Here is a 19,178-nt window from a genome sequence, read left to right on the forward strand (position 1 = left end):
AAACAAAAGTATGACCGTTAGGCCTCATTTTCGTCTGGGCTTTGTTTCTGGACCCCGAAATTATGCTAATGCCACGGCCGGGCTCCAGCCCACCACCAACAGCATCCAATGGCAGTTAGAAATTAAGTTTTAATTGTTGGAACAAGAGTCAAGCGAGTGAACTTGCTGCAGCATTGCCCCAAAACAAACGAAACCAAGAGGAAAAAAAATGTAAATCAACGAAACGACAGCACGGCAGAGCAACAGAGCAGAGCTGGGGTTCGGCTGAAGACTTGGGGCTGGAATGCTTTAACATTTCAGTTGCCAAACAGCCGTCGTAGCGGTAGCGCACGCTTAGATCGCGCGGACAGGCATATCGTTCGGTGGCGAAGTTCGTTTCCTCAGTCTTTTGAATTTCACTTTTAACTGTTGCGAGCGCGCCAAGTTGGAACGTGTACCGTTAGCAGCCCCGGCTCTGTTACGGTTTTTCACGAGTGCGAGTGAGTGACCCGCAGTTTATCTTTTAGCCACACATACTGTGTGTCCGCTGTTCTCACGTCCCGTCGTCGGCCAGTCAGCTAGTCAGCCAGTCAGAGTTGACGACTTGACCTGGTGCCTGTGGCCTAACCGTTGTACAATTAAATAACAATCATACCATAATTGTGGCCGAGCGCATTTCGCTTTTGCGATGATGTTCCAAACGAGTTCTCCGGCTTAATCGGCTTGTGTGAGTAAAAGTGCCAAGAACGCCCCATTAAGGCAAGGCCTGAGCCAGAGCCAGAGTCTCCCACAAAATCGGGCGACGCAATTTGCATGAAAGACAGCTTTTGTACTCGGCATGACTCAACTCTGAACAATTTCGCCGGACGCGTGTGTGAGTGCGTATCTGGGGGAGCGTGTGTGTCGCTGAGAAATCGTTTCTTGCTTCACTGATAATTTCTACGATCCGTGCTTATTTTCCATTTATACGAATACTTTTTGGTATCTTTTCTTCTGCCTGTTGTAACTGCTTGGGATGTCTTGGCTCTGACTCTGGCAATAATAAGGCAAAGTGAAAGGTATTTTTTACATCGCTCCGATACATGCTGTGTTTATATATCATAATAGATGATTGCATTTTGAAACGCACAGCATAACGGTAACGCATTGGGCTTTTCATTTCATTTCATTTCGATTCCATTTCGATTTACATCGGCTTCATAATAACAATTTGCATAACTTAGTTGCTGCATTGTTGTTTATTCATGCATTCACTGGCCTGGAGCTGGAGTTTACTGTGCTGCCATGTCCATTGTTGCACTTATGCTATTGAACTCGTCATGGAGCTGCTGCAAGCCTAGCATTATGGATAACAATAACAAAATTAATTTAATTTGCCGCAGAGCGGACCAAACAATGCAAAATATTTTGAAATGCTGCTCGCATTTTTTCGGTCACACCGGGTTCACAGAAATTATGTTGGATCTGCATAATTTCGTAATCACGAATTCCATGCCCAGTGGCAAGGGGTCGCTCCGCAATGGGTGTGGCACTCAGTCAAGGGCGCTACGAATTCGACTGCCTCCTTTCCATCCCCCTTCCCCTGCCTGCCCGCCAGCCACTCTGCCTTTCAGTGCTAATGGCCGCCGGACCTTCCGCCAAAAACCCGTTTCGATTGCGACGACAGCTCTGCTCCCAAAAAACCGGACAACCCAGCGAGAATGAGTTTGTCCAGCTAATTAGCAATAAAAAGAAGTTGTTAGCTTGCAATTCTTTCCGGCCAGCGAAGAAAGCCAAGCAGGAAAAAGCTCGGCACTTGCTTTGCAACGTTGGCGGAATGTCAATGGGGGGCAAGTAAGCGTCCAACGATTTAAGGTGCGCATATCCGGCGCGTCGCACCATTTTTGGGGTAGCAATCACAGGCGGTGGCACCCAACCCAAGACGAGCTATGCCCACCCATTCCCATCCCAAGTGGAGACGCCTCCGCACACGCACGCGAGGTGGATCGTCGCATCATGTTGCTGGCGCACCTGCGTGCTGACAACATTGCCAGCAAGTTCGTCGCCACTATTTTGATGACGCTTGTCTATTATGGGCAGATTACCGTATCTGACTAAGCCGCTAACTCGGCTCAGAGTGATGTGTTGGCGAGGCGTCTCAATTGCTTACACTCAACAGCATGATTTTGACGGCCATTCCATCAGATAATTGGCTTATAAATGATTTCTTATAAGACTATTCTTTTTTATCAAGTGTGTCTTAATTGTGTTTTTATTATATTTTTTAGATTTTTTGTCCATTTTTCATGATGGGATCCCTTGAAAACGCGGATTTCCCCTCTAGGGTCCACAGTGATGGCTATATCTTCCACAATTCTCATCCGATTCTCAAGCGGAGTACCTTAAACGATTTCTAGATCGATTCGCCACAATTCTGCATCAAAATCCCGATACAAAATATTTTTTAGATTTTTTGTCCATTTTTCATGAGGGGATCCCTTGAAAATGGGGTTTTCCCCTCTAGGGTACACTGGGATGGCTATATCTTTCCCAATTCTCATCCGATTCTCAAGTGGAGTACCTTAAACGATTTCTAGATCGATTCGCCACAATTCTGCATCAAAATCCCGATACAAAATATTTTTTAGATTTTTTGTCCATTTTTCATGAGGGGATCCCTTGAAAATGCGGTTTTCCCCTATAGGGTACACTGGGATGGCTATATCTTTCCCAATTCTCATCCGATTCTCAAGCGGAGTACCTTAAACGATTTATAGATCGATTCGCTACAATTCTGCATCCAAATCCCGAGACAAAATATTTTTTAGATTTTTTGTCCATTTTTCATGATGGGATCCCTTGAAAATGCGGATTTCCCCTCTAGGGTCCACAGTGATGGCTATATCTTCCACAATTCTCATCCGATTCTCAAGCGGAGTACCTTAAACGATTTCTAGATCGATTCGCCACAATTCTGCATCAAAATCCCGAGACAAAATATTTTTTAGATTTTTTGTCCATTTTTCCTGAGGGGATCCCTTGAAAATGCGGTTTTCCCCTATAGGGTACACTGGGATGGCTATATCTTTCCCAATTCTCATCCGATTCTCAAGCGGAGTACCTTAAACGATTTCTAGATCGATTCGCTACAATTCTGTATCCAAATCCCGAGACAAAATATTTTTTAGATTTTTTGTCCATTTTTCATGATGGGATCCCTTGAAAACGCGGATTTCCCCTCTAGGGTCCACAGTGATGGCTATATCTTCCACAATTCTCATCCGATTCTCAAGCGGAGTACCTTAAACGATTTCTAGATCGATTCGCCACAATTCTGCATCAAAATCCCGATACAAAATATTTTTTAGATTTTTTGTCCATTTTTCCTGAGGGGATCCCTTGAAAATGGGGTTTTCCCCTATAGGGTACACTGGGATGGCTATATCTTTCCCAATTCTCATCCGATTCTCAAGCGGAGTACCTTAAACGATTTCTAGATCGATTCGCTACAATTCTGTATCCAAATCCCGAGACAAAATATTTTTTAGATTTTTTGTCCATTTTTCATGATGGGATCCCTTGAAAACGCGGATTTCCCCTCTAGGGTCCACAGTGATGGCTATATCTTCCACAATTCTCATCCGATTCTCAAGCGGAGTACCTCAAACGATTTCTAGATCGATTCGCCACAATTCTGCATCAAAATCCCGATACAAAATATTTTTTAGATTTTTTGTCCATTTTTCCTGAGGGGATCCCTTGAAAATGGGGTTTTCCCCTATAGGGTACACTGGGATGGCTATATCTTTCCCAATTCTCATCCGATTCTCAAGCGGAGTACCTTAAACGATTTCTAGATCGATTTGCTACAATTCTGCATCAAAATCTTGAGACAAAATATTTTTCTAATTTTTTGTCCATTTTTCCTGAGGGGATCCCTTGAAAATGGGGTTTTCCCCTATAGGGTCCACAGGGATGGCTATATCTTTCCCAATTCTCATCCGATTCTCAAGCGGAGTACCTTAAACGATTTCTAGATCGATTCGCTACAATGCTGCATCAAAATCCCGAGACAAAATATTTTTTACATTTTTTGTCCATTTTTCTTGAGGGGATCCCTTGAAAATGGGGTTTTCCCCTCTAGGGTCCACAGTGATGGCTATATCTTCCCCAATTCTCATCCGATTCTCAAGCGGAGTACCTTAAACGATTTCTAGATCGATTCGTTACAATTCTGCATCAAAATCCCGAGACCAAATATTTTTTAGATTTTTTGTCCCTTTTTCCTGAGGGGATCCCTTTAAAACGGGGTTTTCCCCTATAGCCTACACTGGGATGGCTATATCTTTCCCAATTCTCATCCGAATCTCAAGCGGAGTACCTTAAACGATTTCTAGATCGATTCGCTACAATTCTGCAGCAAAATCCCGAGACAAAATATTTTTCCAATTTTTTGTCCATTTTTCGTGATGGGACCCCTTGAAAATGGGGCTTTCCCCTCTAGGGTCCACTGTGATGGCTATATCTTTCCCAATTTCCGTCCGATTCTCAAGCGGAGTACCTTAAACGATTTCTAGATCGATTCGCTACAATGCTGCATCAAAATCCCGAGACAAAATATTTTTTCAATTTTTTGTCCATTTTTCGTGATGGGATCCCTTGAAAATGCGGTTTTTCCCTCTAGGGTCTGTGATGGCTATATCTTCCCCAATTCTCATCCGATTCTCAAGCGGAGTACCTCGAACGATTTCTAGATCGATTCGCCACAATTCTGCATCAAAATCCCGAGACCAAATATTTTTTAGATTTTTTGTCCCTTTTTCCTAAGGGGATCCCTTGAAAATGGGGTTTTCCCCTATAGCGTCTACTGTGATGGCTATATCTTTCCCAATTCTCATCCGAATCTCAAGCGGAGTAGCTTAAACGATTTCTAGATCGATTCGCTACAATTCTGCATCAAAATCCCGAGACAAATTATTTTTTCAATTTTTTGTCCATTTTTCCTGAGGGGATCCCTTGAAAATGGGGTTTTCCCCTATAGGGTACCCTGGGATGGCTATATCTTTCCCAATTCTCATCCGATTCTCAAGCGGAGTAGCTTAAATGATTTCTAGATCGATTCGCCACAATTCTGCATCAAAATCCCGAGACAAAATATTTTTTAGATTTTTTGTCCATTTCTCCTGAGGGGATCCCTTGAAAATGGGGTTTTCCCCTATAGGGTACCCTGGGATGGCTATATCTTTCCCAATTCTCATCCGATTCTCAAGCGGAGTACCTTAAACGATTTCAAGATCGATTTGCTACAATTCTGCATCAAAATCCCGATACAAAATATTTTTCCAATTTTTTGTCCATTTTTCCTGAGGGGATCCCTTGAAAATGGGGTTTTCCCCTCTAGGGTACACTGGGATGGCTATATCTTTCCCAATTCTCATCCGATTCTCAAGCGGAGTACCTTAAACGATTTCTAGATCGATTCGCCACAATTCTGCATCCAAATCCCGAGACAAAATATTTTTCCAATTTTTTGTCCATTTTTCCTGAGGGGATCCCTTGAAAATGGGGTTTTCCCCTATAGGCTACACTGGAATGGCTATATCTATCCCAATTCTCATCCGATTCTCAAGCGGAGTACCTTAAACGATTTCTAGATCGATTCGCTACAATTCTGCATTAAAATCTCGACACGAAATATTTTTTAGATTTTTTGTCCATTTTTCGTGTTGGGATCCCTTGAAAATGCGGTTTTCCCCTCTAGGGTCCACAGTGATGGCTATATCTTCCCCAAATCTCATCCGATTCTCAAGCGGAGTACCTTAAACGATTTCTAGATCGATTCGCCACAATTCTGCATCAAAATCCCGAGACAAAATATTTTTTTAATTTTTTGTCAAATTTTCGTGATGGGGTCCCTTGAAAATGGGGTTTTCCCCTCTAGGGTCCACAGTGATGGCTATATCTTCCCCAATTCTCATCCGATTCTCAAGCGGAGTACCTTAAACGATTTCTAGATCGATTCGCTACAATTCTGCATCAAAATCCCGAGACAAAATATTTTTTAGATATTTTGTCAATTTTTTTCTCGCTAAAAATAGAATCTACAAACAAATTCAGGTATAAAAATGTTCCCTTGTTTTGACTTTGTAGACATGTGTAATTGATTAATTGATTTGGGTTTAGCCAAGCTTGCGAATTCATTTGTCGTGACATAAGGCAACAGGTAACTGGCAGAAACATACATCTGCCAGACACAGCCTGCATTTAAGCAGAAGCTTCTCTTTTCGGTTAGCACACTTTATTATTTGTGTGGGGTTAAATATTTGCCAAAGCAATGCCAAATAGACAACAAAAGACTTGGTCGACGAACTGGCTTTGTAGAAAAGTGAAAATCTTCTAGAGAATATGGCACAGGCCGTTAGTCGACGCTGGACTGTGAGTGCTTGTTTGTGTGCTTGTGCTGGTGTTGGTCTTTTTTTTTTTTGACGGAAATATGTGAAGCATCCAAAACAAGTTCGTTGCCTAAGTCTTTTGTTTGGGTATCGAACTGAACTCATCTGAAGAGCTCGGCACTCATTCGAATTCTCATTTCAGCACCAACCTAGCATGACACGGCTCAATTAGGCCGCTTAACGCTTTCATTCAACCCACAAGCGGTCTGGACTCGAAACCCATTCAAACATAAACCCAGAACTAGAACTCCGCATTACATCGCTTCGCATCGCCTCGCATCGCACCACTGACCTGCTCCCGAAGGGGAGCCAAGGCCACCACCCCCTCCAGCTAGCATCCAGCATAGTTTCTCTGCAAAACCGCAACTCACCTCACACCTGTCTGAACGCATACATATCTCCTCCACCATCTTCGACAACCACAACCGCAATCGCAACCGAAACCGAAACACGAATAATGAATTATCAGAAGGCCAGTGAAAAGCAGTCGCCGTCCTCATTGAAGAAGCGGCCGCCGGGCAACGGCAATAGCATACAAAACTTTTGGAACGAACGCATTATGGAGCGCTTCATAAAGGCGAATCTATTCATTATTTGCTGCGTGGTTGCCGTTCTCTTGCTGGTAAGTGCAAAATCGGGGAGCTATTCCACTTGGGGTGATATATGCCCATCACATCATCATCTTTCCGCCCGCCTCCTCCATGTGTCCGAATGTCTACCTGTCGGTTACCGTTATCAGTGTGAAAAAATGTTTGCTCCATTAAGTGAAAATGAAATGAAATCGTTTTTTGCACATCGTGCCAGATGTAAAAATTTCATCTTTATGCTTTTTGTTGGCATCGAAGTTGACAGTCGAGTCGGAGGCACCAGGAGGAGGAGGAGGAGGAGGCGGTGGGAGCTCATTAATTGATTGATGGATGGTTGCGGAGCAATGTTGTCTCCGGTTTTTGTACACATCCACATCTTCTGTCTGCCATCGCCTGATTTATGTTTTCGCTTTTCTTTGAATACGAATCTCGGCTAATTTCCATTTCTCTACCCGTTTCTGCTTTCCGCGAATTCCCCCCGCAGATCGTCTACCTGGGCGCCTTCTCGTGCGAGGTCTCTTGGATACTGGAGGCCCACGGCGAGCTGCCCTTCGCAGCCTACACTCTCTGTTCGCTCTACTTCGTCATGTTTGTGGCCACCACGATCCTCATCCACGGGCTGGTCAGTGGGCTGTGCTGGCCCCTCTTCGCCTGGTCGGGTATTATCGGTCTGCTCTCCATTCCCGAGTTGGTCTTCGTCATGATCATGACCACCCAGCACTGGGTAAGTGTTACAAACTGAATATTTAACCAGATTACTAATGTCTGTGTGTTTATCTAGGGCCTCCAATCGGTGCACGGGCTGACGGAGCTGACATCCTACCTGATCCGTCTAATCATCAACTGCTTCGCCCTGATCTGCGTTATTCCCACGGGCATTCGGTGGCGCCGGGAGACGCAGGTGCTCAGCCAGCTGCAGGGCTTGGCCACTCGCCTGTCCCTGCAGACGCCAGCGCCCAGTGTCCCGATGAACAAGGCGGACTCCCGCCGCTCCAGCCAGCGTCTGAGTGGCTTTGAGAATGCCGGCTACCAGCTATGCGACGAGACGACGGCCAAGATGCCACTGGGAATGGGAATGAATAACCAGTTGGCCGGTAGCCAGGCTTTTGGATCGCAAAACGAGTTCAACGCCAGCATGTTTGCCCCAGCCTTGGCCCAGCAGTTCAACAATGCCACATTAATGCAGCGGGGTGGCGCTGGAGGAGCACCCGCTGGACATCGGGCCCAATCACTGATGGATCTGCGCTGCACTCTCCCAGGAATGTACAATCCACGTCATGTCTTGGACACTGAGGACAAGAACGCCAAATACTTCAACATCACCATCGACGACTTGAAGAATAATCTCCAGGACTCGCACCGACCCTCACCGCCCTCGTTGATTGGGTCGGCCAGCAATGATCCAATTTACTGTTCCATTGAGCCGAAGCAGGTTACACCTCCGCCTGCCCACCAGCGCGGTAATCGGCCTCGAGGCAGCCACAAACAGCCGCCTCCTGGCAAGCTATCCCGAAACTGCGTCTCCCTGGAGAACCTGGACGGGATCAGTAAGGTGCAGAACGACCTGACTGCCTACGGAAACAATCTCCTCCAAAACTACACCCAGCAGCAGCAGTACTATCTGGCCATGCTGCTCCACCAACAGCAGCAGCAGCAACAGCTCCTCCATCAGCCTGGTGGAATCTACAGAAGGCCCTCCAACTGCAGTTCCACGGGAGGATTTGCAGGAACGGTTCTGGCCCAGCCGCTGCAGCGTCGCGGATCCACTCACAGCCAGCAGCTGCAGTATTACGGGGGATTCGGCTATGCCAACTATGCCAATCCGTACATCACAGCCAACAGTAAACTGTCACTGGGTAATGAGTCCGACGACTACCGGAAGTATCGCGATGTAGCCCTTTGAGGCACTGCCCGTCCAAGTCCCGGATCCACCATAAGTCAGCCCCCTAGGTTACGCTCAGTAGTTTTAAGACCTGCTCAATCTAGAATGAGATTCCTCGGAATAACGACCAAAGAGCCACAAACTAACTCAGTTTCAGTTCGTAGACTAACGTTACACTGGGAGAATCGAATGCTACGTTTAAAAAAAGCAATATTTGCAAAAAAAGTTATCATAAGAGTGTGCTAAAAAAAGCAAATTTTGAAAATAAATTATAGAGAGCATCTAAGTCACAAATTCAAACAGAAGTCTGCTTATCGCACTCTTTCCTAAACAATTTTTAATGTAAATAAAGGAAGCTCTCCTCACTAATTGCGATTAGTTCAAAAGATCAAACAAATATAGTTCCAATATCAGGCATATTTCAAATAATTGATTCTGCAAATAACAAGCTTATAAACGTAGCTATAGAATAACTGGTTAAATCATCGACTAGCTTGTGACCAGATCACAGCGAAACCCCAAGTTACTAGTTTTAAGAATCGACCGCTAATCGAAATGGAAATTCATCGTTTATTTAAGTTACTAGGAATACGGATAACAATACTCCGATCGACAGTCTAACCATCCACAGATCGACAATTGTACATATTTGTAATAAAAGGCAATAATGTTTTTCACTCAAAAAGCAAATCGGCCAGTGGATTATCGCTGGGAGTTTTGGAGCTCGCTCTGGAGGTCTTGCTGGGAGCGGGCTTAGCAGTAGAACGGCTTGCAGGCCTGGTCTGCTTGGAGGTGCTAGCTTTGGAAGTATACCTCCCTCCAAACAGATCATCATCATCGTCATCGTCGCTAAAGAGACTCTTGGTTGTCTTGGCGGGCAGTTTCTTCTTGGGAGGAGCTTTGGCAGGAATCAGTTCGTCATCTTCATCGCTGCTGAAGAAGGAAGCCTTCTGCTTGGCTGACTGTTTGCTTTGCGTAGTTGGCTTGGAGGTGGTCTGTGCGGTGGGCACGGGTGCAGGCAGACTTGCTGTGGCAAACAGGTCATCATCATCATCATCATCGCTGTCGTCGAATAACTTGATTTGCTTTGTAGGAGCTGTTTTCGATTGCATTAAAGGTGGCTCATTTGTCCTTAAGGGGTTCGTGGCAGCCAAGATATTCTTCTCAGGAGCAGTAACCGTTTGGAGCTTTGGAGGAGGCGCCAGGACCGGAAACGGTGATTCATCATCGCTATCCAAAAAGGAACTTCCTGCCTTAGGGGGTACAATATTTTTTGGTAGATCCTTTGAGGTCTCGCTAGCAATAGGTTTGGTCGTAGGAGCACTTATCCTTCCAACCGCTGGCCGAATATTCTCCGTTTTAAACAGAGAATCATCTTCATCCGAGCTGTCCAAAAATGATGCAACCTTTCGGGGATTTGTCACTTTAAGTGGTGCTTGATCCTCCGGGGGCTCGTTTAGAATTGCAGTTGGTGGATTTCCAATTGAAACTGATTTTCCCACGACAGATGACTGTTTCTTTGGAGGATTAGATAGGAAATCATCTTCGTCAGGGCTATCCAAGAAGGATTTAGCTCTCGTGGAAGGAGTAATTTTTTTGGCACCAACAGATGACTGTTTCCTGGGAGGATTTGATAGGAAATCATCTTCATCAGGGCTATCCAAAAAAGATTTAGGAAATGAAGAGGGAGTACTCTTTTTGGTGCCAACAGATGCCTTCTCGGGAGTGGGCTTATCCTCTGGTGGCTCGTCGAAAAGAGCCACTGGAGAAGAAAGTACATTTTCTTGGGGAGCTGTCTTTGACGAAGGGGTTTGAATCGAAATGCTTTCTGAATCATCTTGGCTTTCCAAATTCGATCCTTCCACTTCTTTGTTTATTCTTTCATCATCTAGCAAGCTTTTTTCATAGTTTTCCTGTCTTCCCTTTCGCGTGGATGGACGCCGGCGAGGTGGTCCCCGGACCCGGGTCTTGTTTACGTGCTGCAGTCCACCTTCTGTCGATGGCGGAGTGACAGCTTCCTTTGGACTTGTTACTAAGCTATCAGGATGTGCTGGAACTTGAGAGTCTTCATCCAAATGCGGAGTCTCTGGCTTTTTGAGTACTTTGGGCCGAGCCCCTGAGCCCGGAAGCAGTGCCTGCACGTTGATGTTGATGTTGGGCATTTTAAGTTTCTTTACAGGAGACGCTGGAGCGGGTAATTCAGAGGCTTCCTTAACCTTGCTACGATCAGGCTCGTCAGCTGGAGGAGGCTTCTCCGTGGATACGGAATGTTTTGGAGTGGTGGGCACAGTTCCGGCTCTGGCTGTTTCACTAAAATCATCATAGAAAATCGTGTGGATGCGAGTGGTGGTGGATGAGGTCTCGACTTTTTGGGGTTCGACCTGCTTTTCCGGCACTGGATCTGAACCAAAATCCTCGGGTGGAACATCACTGAACAACCGCATGCCACCATAATCGGATGGGGAAGGTTGTACTTCGCTTGGCGAAACCACGGATGATTTAGTGGCACTTGGAACCTTGGGCAAAGCCGGCTCAAAGAAGTCTTGTTCGTGGTCGAAGATCTTTGAGGCACTTAAACTACTCAGGCCGCTGCTTCCGAGCGTCTGGAAGAACTCGCTGTCATCGGGCGGTTCTTCCGAAAATAAATTTGTGTAGTTCTGCATAATCTGCTGAGCTGCGGCCAGATCCGCTGCACGACGCGGCGTGGGCTCTGTCTTGGGTGACTTGTTGGTTATATCGGCCACCATGCTGATAATGGGATCTTGTTGGTTTTGATGATCATCGGGCGGTGGAGTCTCAGAGATCGGGGAAAACTTGCCTGCTAAACTGTCTTTTTGTTTCTTAACCGGCTCATCATCTATTTTATCCGTCGGAATTTTCTCCGGATCAATCTCTTTTACGAAGTCTTCAGTTGGATCGATGGTTTCCTTTGTAGTAGCAGGGACCTTTGGGATACTCTTCGTCTTGGGTTCATCTTGGACTACTTCTTCATCAAATAACTTATCTGGTTCGCTTTGTGGAATTGGAATGTCTTGCTTTGGAGGCACAAACTTCCTCTCAGCAGGTTTTATCGTTTCTTTTGTTTCTTTAGAGCCCTGAGGCTTTACCTTGGGTTGGGACACTGTCAAAAAGGAATCATCGTCACTAAAATCATCCTTAAACAAATCAGTAGGTTTTGTGGAAACTATTTGAGGCTCATTCTTAGCCTCTTGCTGATGTTCTACAGCCACAGTGGCTTGAGATTTTTGATCATGGATGGGCCTAAAGGTATCATCTGGTACCACTTGTTTAAATTCTTTGTTCTGAATCTCCTCTGTTTTAATCTCTTTGATATCACGGCTCTTTTCTACTTCCCCTTGAGTTTTCTCTGGTGAAATGGGGCTAATCTGCTCTCTACTTGCAAACAAATTCTTAGCCTTTGGTGTTCCAAATAAATCTTCTTCCTCAATGTCATCGAAAAGACTCTTTCTATGTGGAACCAGAGGCTCAACACTCTTTTCAAGCAAAGACTTCGGCGGGGATTCTTCGAGCCTCTTTGTGGTTAGTTTCTTGGAGCCAAATATATCCGTGACATCGTCCTGGTCATCGTCATCAAATAAGCTGGTTTTTCCTGCCACTTTTGTTGACAAATTTGTTGGTTTAGAGGATGATTTGCCAAATATATCATCCACATCCAAATCATCATCATCAAATAGAGATTTGGGCTTTTGTTTTTGTTCCGTTGGCTTCGGCTTTGGGTTGAAGGAACTCAAGAAATCATCGTCCTCCAAATCATCATCAAATAATGATTTTGGCAAGGCTTTTGGTGGATTCTTTGGCGGGAGGTCACTAGTCCGCCTGGTACTTGAGGAAGGAGCATCAAAAGAAAGGGGTTTTGGTGGATTCTGTTGAGGGCCTTTGGGAGGGATCTCACTCGATGTCGAGCTTGTGGCTGGAGTTGGACTCAACGGAGGGCTATCATCAAATAAATTGACCCGCTTCGGTACTGACGGTGTTGGAACAGTTGGATTTATTTTTGTCTGACTTTCCTTTGGAACTTTTTGCTCTACAGGCTGTGTGGTCTTCCGCAAACTCTGGGTAGGACTCACAGTGTCAGATGCTGGAGTTGTATTTAAACTGCTGCCTGCCTTAGCTTGCACCTTCTGCGTGATTTCCGACATAAATGAATTAAATTCATCATCGCTGAAAATATTGACAGGCTTGCGCTTAACTTGGCTTGGTTTGACTTCAGCTGGCTTAGAAGCTTCTGGGAGCTGAGCTTCCCTAGAGGTCTGGGGGGCAATAGCTTCATCAAAAAGTGTTGGAGGCGGTTGATGTGCCGGGCTGTTGCTACTGGAACTAATAGAAGCTGTCGATACTTTTGGCAACCTTCCAGGAACATTTCCAAAGGCTGGTGAAGATGCTGGGGATGAGGAAGTCGACGGCGGATCATCGCTTGGCGGTGATTGCCGGAGCGCCGCAAACATGTCATGCTCATGCGGGTTCCTTTGACTGCTTATAATTGGACGTGGCTGTGAAGACTTTGGAGCAGGCTCCTTGACCGGACCAGCCGGTGGCGTTGGTGTGGGAAATGTAGGAAGAGGATTAGGTGCCTTCGTAGGGGATATAATTTTCGGTTCCTTAGGCAACGAGGCTAAAGAAGAGGAGTCTGACATGTGAGGCTCAACAGGTTTGTTCGCGGCCTTTTTAGATGTTGAAGGCACTGGTTCCCTCTCATCAGATGAGCTTGAGGAGAACTCCTCAGACTTCTCATCTTCACTATTTTCTTTACTGTCATACAACCCGGCGTACTTGTGTTCATTCCACTCTTTAGATCCAATAATATAAGGCAGAGGAATGGCGTCATATGGATTTTTGGCTCGGAACACGGTGCTGTGAAATAAGTTTTAGTATTATATGTGTTACAAAAATAGAAAATACATACGTAGTGGTCACTGGCGCATCCTCATCATCGGAATCTGGCACTTCGATGGTCACCGCTTCGTAGTTTTTGCGGAACATTCGCAAGTTGTTCTCTAAAAATTGTTTAGCCATTTCCTCAGAGCTCATGGGAGGGGTCTCCGGCTGTAATTAGACATAGACCTTTTATACCTAATGACCTAAAATATAACAATAGGTACGCACTTCTTTTTTATCCTGGGGCATGGCCAAATCTTCGTCCTTAATTTCTTCCACCCTATACTCCACAAATTGTTGGCCAAACTGGAGGGAGCGCAGGCTGTTGTTGGCATTGCTGAGGGCTATATCGGCACGTTTAACGCTGACCTCAAACTCTTCAAACCGGCTAGAAGTCTTATCCACCCTCTCATGCAAATTCTTTGGAAAATTCAGATAAGAATTCAGATTTTTTGTTGATAGATAATTTATGTAGCCACTGACCTGGGAAATGCGCTTCATCAACGCCAAGAGAGCGCAGTCACCCTCGATGTTCCAGTTCGGGGCCTTGGCTATGATCTGATCCACATCTGCACTTATATCCATTATCGGGGCAGTGCAGATATCCAATTCGAACAATTAATAAACAATGCAAAAAACACTGGTATTTGATAATAGAGATGGGGTTTTTTCGTGTTGACTCACGGGATTCTTTCAGTGTTGATCAACGAAAAAATTGTGATATCGATTCGATTAGAGATGCCATTTCAAGAGCGCGGAAATATCGGTTGATTTGCCATCTCTATTTATAAGAAAATAACTGCACGTGTTGAAACCCATGCGAATTATATTTATTACTATTTAGTGATTAAACTAGCAACAATTATTTACCCGCAATGGCTATGTTAGCGGAACCACGTCGCCGCAAGCGATACAACTTGTGTCCGCGCGGCAAAGCACTCTATGAAGGTAAAGTTATGGGCTACTTGAGCGTCATGTGTGTGAATCCAACTTTAAACTACATTTTTAGACGACAATCGATTTGGCACCAAGATGCTGGAGAAGATGGGCTGGTCCAAAGGCAAAGGACTAGGCGCCAATGAGGATGGCAATCAAGAGTTTGTTCGCGTAAAGTTTAAGAACGACGCCGACGGATTGGGTTATGAGGCGAGGGACGATCAGTGGACCATTCACGAGGAGGGGTTCAACGGCTTGCTGAAATCCCTGAACGGTGGCTCCAGTGAAAACAATGGAACCAACGGCAAAGAATCCGAGTCTGAGGAGGAGGCGAAACCGATGGGATTTGGCTTCAAAGCGCCAGAGGCAGAGGCGCCAACTACAAAGAAGTTGAAGGAAAACATCAGCGGAATGTCGCTGGAGGAAAGGTCAAAGCAGAGTAGGGCCCGAGTGCATTACAAGAAGTTCACTCGCGGCAAGGACTTGTCGCAGTACAGCGAGAAAGATTTGGCCAATATCTTTGGCAAAAAGGAAACGTCCAATGTAGAGACGCCTGTCCAGGTCGAGGAACCAAAGGAGGAAAAGGCAGTGAATCCCAATTTCGGGGGAGTGCAAACGCTGACCACGGGTGTTTCAGTAACTGATTATTTTAAGCAAAAAATGGAGGCCGTAAAAAAACGACTCAAGAACGGGTCGGCAAATGTTGCAACCGAAGATGCCTCCAATGGTAACCCTGAAGAAACTACCAACGGTGTTGTGCAGGAGGACAACATCGAAGAAAGTGATCAGGTCGAGCCTGTTAAAAAGAAGAAGAAAAAGAAAGACAAGGAACGGAAGGAAGATCTCCCCGAAGAGGAGGAAGTTGTGGAACCGGCTCCCAAACAAAAAAAGAAGAAAAAATCCAAAAGTTCTCCCGAAGAGGAAACAATAGAACAAGAGACTACAATCTTGGAAGATAAACAAGAAAGCCTAGAAGAATCTAATCCACCTAAGCGCAAGAAAAAGAAGAAAAGTGAAAAAACTGAGGAGCCTGAAGAAACCCAGAATGTTGCGGAGGAACCTGTCTCTAAAAAGAAGAAAAAAAGCGAAAAGCACGACGAGGTGGAAGAGTCCCAACCTGTAGAGGAAGAGCCAGTCCCAAAGAAGAAGAAAAAGAGTAAAAGAAAAGAATCAGAAGATTCGGTTAAAGTTGATGATGAACCTAAGCCAAAAAAGTCAGAACCCATAAATGCAATCCCTCAGGATAGCAGCCAATTAGAGTCGAAGGACTCTAGCGAAGAAGTTGGAGAGACCTCAAAGAAGAAGAAATCCAAGAAACGATCGAAAGAAGAGGTCGAGGAAATAGTCGTTACTGAAACAGCCGAAATCACGTCCAAGAAAAAGAAAAAATCCAAAGCATCCTTGGAGTCCGTACCTGAAGATCCCTCGTCCGAAGCTAACCCAATCGTCGGCGAGGAGGCCACAACGAAAAAGCCAAAAGACTCTAAAAGGAAGCGCAAAGACGAAGTAAGTTCTGCCAGTACGAGATCCGATGATAATAGCGAGGAAGAACTCCCAAAAGACCTCTTATCATTGGAGGAAATCCACGAAAGACTAAAATCATTCAATACCTTCACCATCTCTCAATTTTGCGCAGACAAGTTCCAACTATTCGACCTGACTGCCTTTCCGAACTCGTCGCTAGCCGGCCTCGTGGGATATGGATTCAGCGAGAATGTTGACTTGAAGGTGGTGCACAATGATGACGACAAAGAGCGCATCATAAACCTTTGGAAAAACAAATCCGCCCTCACCCGAAAAGAAAAAATAAAGAAATATTCAACAACGGTGAAGCGCGCCACGATTCGATCAGTGAAGAAAAGAATAGCGTTTAAGGGTATATAGTTTTAGCAAACGAAATATAATTCAACGTGATTCTTATAATGATTGTTTTGTACATAAACAACTTAGTGTAGGTAGTTGGTAAGCTTCTTGGTTTACATTTTAATGTGTAACAAATTAATTAAACTGAACAAAAACCTTTAAACTGTTCCATTGTCTTCAGTCTTCTTCATAGAACCAAGATGGAGCCCAACTCGCTCGCCTGCGCAAGTGGTTTCTCAATGAATGTAATGTACTCTGTCCATTCTAACAGGTAATCTTAAGGGGTCTTAGGCGCTAATTACGAAATACGTTAACGTAAACATTAGTCCGGCGATAAATTGCGATTCGCCAAGCGACGTGACCGACGCAGCGGCCTCTTGTCCGGTTTCGCCAGGCGATTCGCGTTGCTGCGACTAAAGTTGTTCAAGTGCACATGTGTGTCCCACTGCAAGAGAAACGTTTAAAACTGGAAGACTATAGATTTGATTCCCTGCTTACCGATCCAGACACGATCTCCGCTCGGTCCGGATGCCAGTCCAGATCTCTTATCACATTCCTATGTCCCTCTATAGCCTCTTTAATCTTACCAGTTAGCACATCGTAAACTAAACAAAATTTTAACCATTAGAATTGGATTAAGTATTTAGTAAGATTTCAAAACTCACTTATAATACGTCCAGTGGCACAGCCTGTGTATATATAGCGTTGACCAGTCTGCTCTAGGGGCGAGAACTTGGCCCGGAGTAACGTTTTGGTAACCCTATGACCGCGATAAGTCATAATACTCGAGTCTCCTTCAAGAGCTTTGTGCGGATTATAAACTGCAACAAAAGATTCCCAATAAACAACATAAGGAGAATATACTGAAGGACCTACATTCTCGTGGAACACGATTCCAGCGATAGTCCCACATGGCGAGGTCTAGCTGCTGCTGCCTGGCACGGCTGCGGTTGCGCAGGTTGCCGGGCTGCCTCATGTCCCAGATCTTAATGCTTTGGTCTTTGGAATTCGATAGCACATGGTAGCCATCGTTACGCGAGTCAATGTAGGTCACGCCATCAAAGTGCCCAATAAAGGATGCGACAGACTTTGAGAGCTCTCGTGACCGAAACGAGGTACGCAAGTCATAAACTTTAATCAGGCCATCGTCGCAGCCTGCGACTATCACATTGGGGTCCTTGTCATGCAGAAAGCTGACACAGTTCACGTCCGTGCCAGGCATACGGTGGGTGCGCAAGATTTGAGTATTTCGTGTGCGAATGTCGGTCACAATGATCATGGCGTTGTTGCTTCCGCCGATGAGCTTGTCACCCGTGGGCGAGTAGCGCAGCGAGAATATGGCCAGGCGATGGTTTGGCAGACCGTTGACGTCGATCCACTGGCAGTCGTCCTCATTTCCATTTACGGGCATTATGAAAACTGAAAGAAATAACGTCTAACCCAGTACCGAAAAGTGCTTTGTTCGACCTTACATGATCGGGACCAGGTGCTATAGGCAAAGTGCTGGCCATTCGGGCTGAAGTCAGCGTCAATGATGCTCCACTCGACATCTCGGGCACGAATGCGATTCAGAAGGTGGTATGTTCCCTTAGCGCCGTCATAGATGCGCACAAAGCCATCTGCAACGGGTTTAAGGTAAGACAAGTGTTTGGAAGCACTATGAAAACCTAAGGCTGACCTTGGCATGCGGTCAGCAGCTTACTGCCAGTGCGATTGAACTTGGTCACAAACACTTTGGAGTCCAGCGACATCAGGCGCTGCGACTTCTTATTTGGTATATACATATTAGAGATGTATCGCTTTTGGTTGTCTGAAAACGAAGAGTTGCGGGGAGCTGCCAGCCCATTCTCTCGCTGCTGAAGGGCACGCACCAGATTCCAGCTTTCGACAGCGTTTGTGCTTACAAGGCCACTAGAGGCCCTTATCTCTTTATATATGTCAGTGTTCTGCGAAATGAAAAGACACTCCGCGTTACTTTCTTTGGTCGCTGGGGGCGGGGTATTTCATAATTACCTGAAATTTCTCCAGATTGGGTTTGTTTCTAATAACTGGCAGGTCGTTTGAGTGATAGCACGGAGATCGCAGCTCCATGTCCATGGCATTCACTGCAAAATTGATCACGTTTAGGCCTAGTTCACTGTCCGAAGTATCAAATGCATCCTCGTCATCGCTGCTAATATAAAACCCAAGTTGATTCCCCATAATATTATTTTGCGTTTTCCTCTTGTTATTGAACACAACTTGTGTTGACAACTTGGCTGTTTTCCCATAAAAGTCAGCTATGTTAGTGTAACCACAATTTTTTAACTTTGGGGTTTTGGGGCTAAATCAGCTGGTCACACTTTCTTTCCCTGACCCGGGAAACTTTTATAAACTCGAATATTTTGAAAACGATAATTATCTTTATAAATGGGAATCAAAACTACTTATATTTTCTTTAAAAATATATTTTTTAAAGAGATGAATTACATTTCAATTAAAAATATGCGCTTTAAAACAATAAAATAAAAAAAATAAAATGTTCTCTGTTTTTATCTAACTGATAATTATTTTTTCATTTTAATTATTATTAATTTTGTTATTTACTAGTTTTTGAGTATCGTG

The 19,178-nt window shown here is 45.0% G+C and overlaps 4 protein-coding genes across 7 annotated transcripts; 2 read left to right on the forward strand and 2 right to left on the reverse strand.

Annotated features, from left to right (window-relative positions):
* The first annotated feature begins 287 nt into the window (after window positions 1-287).
* Window positions 288-9,541, forward strand: Rcd6 (Reduction in Cnn dots 6). 3 transcript variants are annotated; one of them, XM_017238365.3, is made up of 4 exons: window positions 288-479; window positions 6,553-7,032; window positions 7,482-7,721; window positions 7,779-9,541. In XM_017238365.3, exons 2-4 carry the CDS (start codon window positions 6,868-6,870, stop codon window positions 8,898-8,900), a joined length of 1,527 nt encoding a protein of 508 aa, XP_017093854.2. In that variant the 5' UTR covers window positions 288-479; window positions 6,553-6,867; the 3' UTR covers window positions 8,901-9,541. The 3 variants fall into 3 exon arrangements, with proteins under 3 accessions (XP_017093854.2, XP_017093853.2, XP_017093856.2); XM_017238364.3 differs by lacking the exon at window positions 288-479 and adding an exon at window positions 593-706; XM_017238367.3 differs by lacking the exon at window positions 288-479 and adding an exon at window positions 875-1,037.
* Window positions 9,542-9,553: 12 nt separating this feature from the next.
* FAM21 (Family with sequence similarity 21) lies at window positions 9,554-14,525 on the reverse strand. Its single transcript, XM_070278000.1, has 4 exons — window positions 14,259-14,525; window positions 14,004-14,195; window positions 13,804-13,943; window positions 9,554-13,751 (listed from the first exon to the last, which is right to left on the reverse strand). The coding sequence occupies exons 1-4, from the start codon at window positions 14,358-14,360 to the stop codon at window positions 9,554-9,556; spliced, it is 4,632 nt and encodes a 1,543-aa protein (XP_070134101.1). The 5' UTR covers window positions 14,361-14,525.
* Window positions 14,526-14,542: 17 nt separating this feature from the next.
* On the forward strand, window positions 14,543-16,737 carry LOC108123287 (PIN2/TERF1-interacting telomerase inhibitor 1). 2 transcript variants are annotated; one of them, XM_070278001.1, is made up of 3 exons: window positions 14,544-14,723; window positions 14,785-16,217; window positions 16,348-16,512. In XM_070278001.1, the coding sequence occupies exons 1-3, from the start codon at window positions 14,651-14,653 to the stop codon at window positions 16,369-16,371; spliced, it is 1,530 nt and encodes a 509-aa protein (XP_070134102.1). In that variant the 5' UTR covers window positions 14,544-14,650; the 3' UTR covers window positions 16,372-16,512. The 2 variants fall into 2 exon arrangements, with proteins under 2 accessions (XP_017093913.2, XP_070134102.1); XM_017238424.3 differs by having other exon boundaries at window positions 14,543-14,723; window positions 14,785-16,737.
* Window positions 16,591-18,855, reverse strand: LOC108123288 (DDB1- and CUL4-associated factor 11). The gene is made up of 7 exons (XM_017238427.3): window positions 18,588-18,855; window positions 18,253-18,520; window positions 18,047-18,193; window positions 17,451-17,993; window positions 17,240-17,395; window positions 17,073-17,179; window positions 16,591-17,019 (listed from the first exon to the last, which is right to left on the reverse strand). The coding sequence occupies exons 1-7, from the start codon at window positions 18,774-18,776 to the stop codon at window positions 16,897-16,899; spliced, it is 1,533 nt and encodes a 510-aa protein (XP_017093916.1). The 5' UTR covers window positions 18,777-18,855; the 3' UTR covers window positions 16,591-16,896.
* Between the last annotated feature and the right edge of the window lie 323 nt (window positions 18,856-19,178).

This window comes from Drosophila bipectinata, chromosome 2R (genome assembly GCF_030179905.1).
Source record: "Drosophila bipectinata strain 14024-0381.07 chromosome 2R, DbipHiC1v2, whole genome shotgun sequence".
NCBI classification, from domain to species: Eukaryota; Metazoa; Arthropoda; class Insecta; order Diptera; family Drosophilidae; genus Drosophila; species Drosophila bipectinata.

Bases quoted from the DNA above. Each gene is read 5' to 3' on its own strand.
- FAM21 (XM_070278000.1), bottom strand. From the start codon at position 14,360: ATGGATATAAGTGCAGATGTGGATCAGATCATAGCCAAGGCCCCGAAC. The intron at 14,196-14,258 runs GTCAGTGGCTAC...AATTTTCCAAAG, and splicing joins TGATGAAGCGCATTTCCCAG to AATTTGCATGAGAGGGTGGA. The intron at 13,944-14,003 runs GTGCGTACCTAT...GTCTAATTACAG, and splicing joins TGCCCCAGGATAAAAAAGAA to CCGGAGACCCCTCCCATGAG.
- Rcd6 (XM_017238365.3), top strand. From the start codon at position 6,868: ATGAATTATCAGAAGGCCAGTGAAAAGCAGTCGCCGTCCTCATTGAAG. The intron at 7,033-7,481 runs GTAAGTGCAAAA...TTCCCCCCGCAG, and splicing joins TGGTTGCCGTTCTCTTGCTG to ATCGTCTACCTGGGCGCCTT. The intron at 7,722-7,778 runs GTAAGTGTTACA...GTGTTTATCTAG, and splicing joins TCATGACCACCCAGCACTGG to GGCCTCCAATCGGTGCACGG.
- LOC108123288 (XM_017238427.3), bottom strand. From the start codon at position 18,776: ATGGGGAATCAACTTGGGTTTTATATTAGCAGCGATGACGAGGATGCA. The intron at 17,396-17,450 runs GTAGGTCCTTCA...CTTTTGTTGCAG, and splicing joins GAATCGTGTTCCACGAGAAT to TTTATAATCCGCACAAAGCT. The intron at 17,020-17,072 runs GTAAGCAGGGAA...TTTCTCTTGCAG, and splicing joins CGGAGATCGTGTCTGGATCG to TGGGACACACATGTGCACTT.
- LOC108123287 (XM_017238424.3), top strand. From the start codon at position 14,651: ATGGCTATGTTAGCGGAACCACGTCGCCGCAAGCGATACAACTTGTGT. The intron at 14,724-14,784 runs GTAAAGTTATGG...CTACATTTTTAG, and splicing joins CGGCAAAGCACTCTATGAAG to ACGACAATCGATTTGGCACC.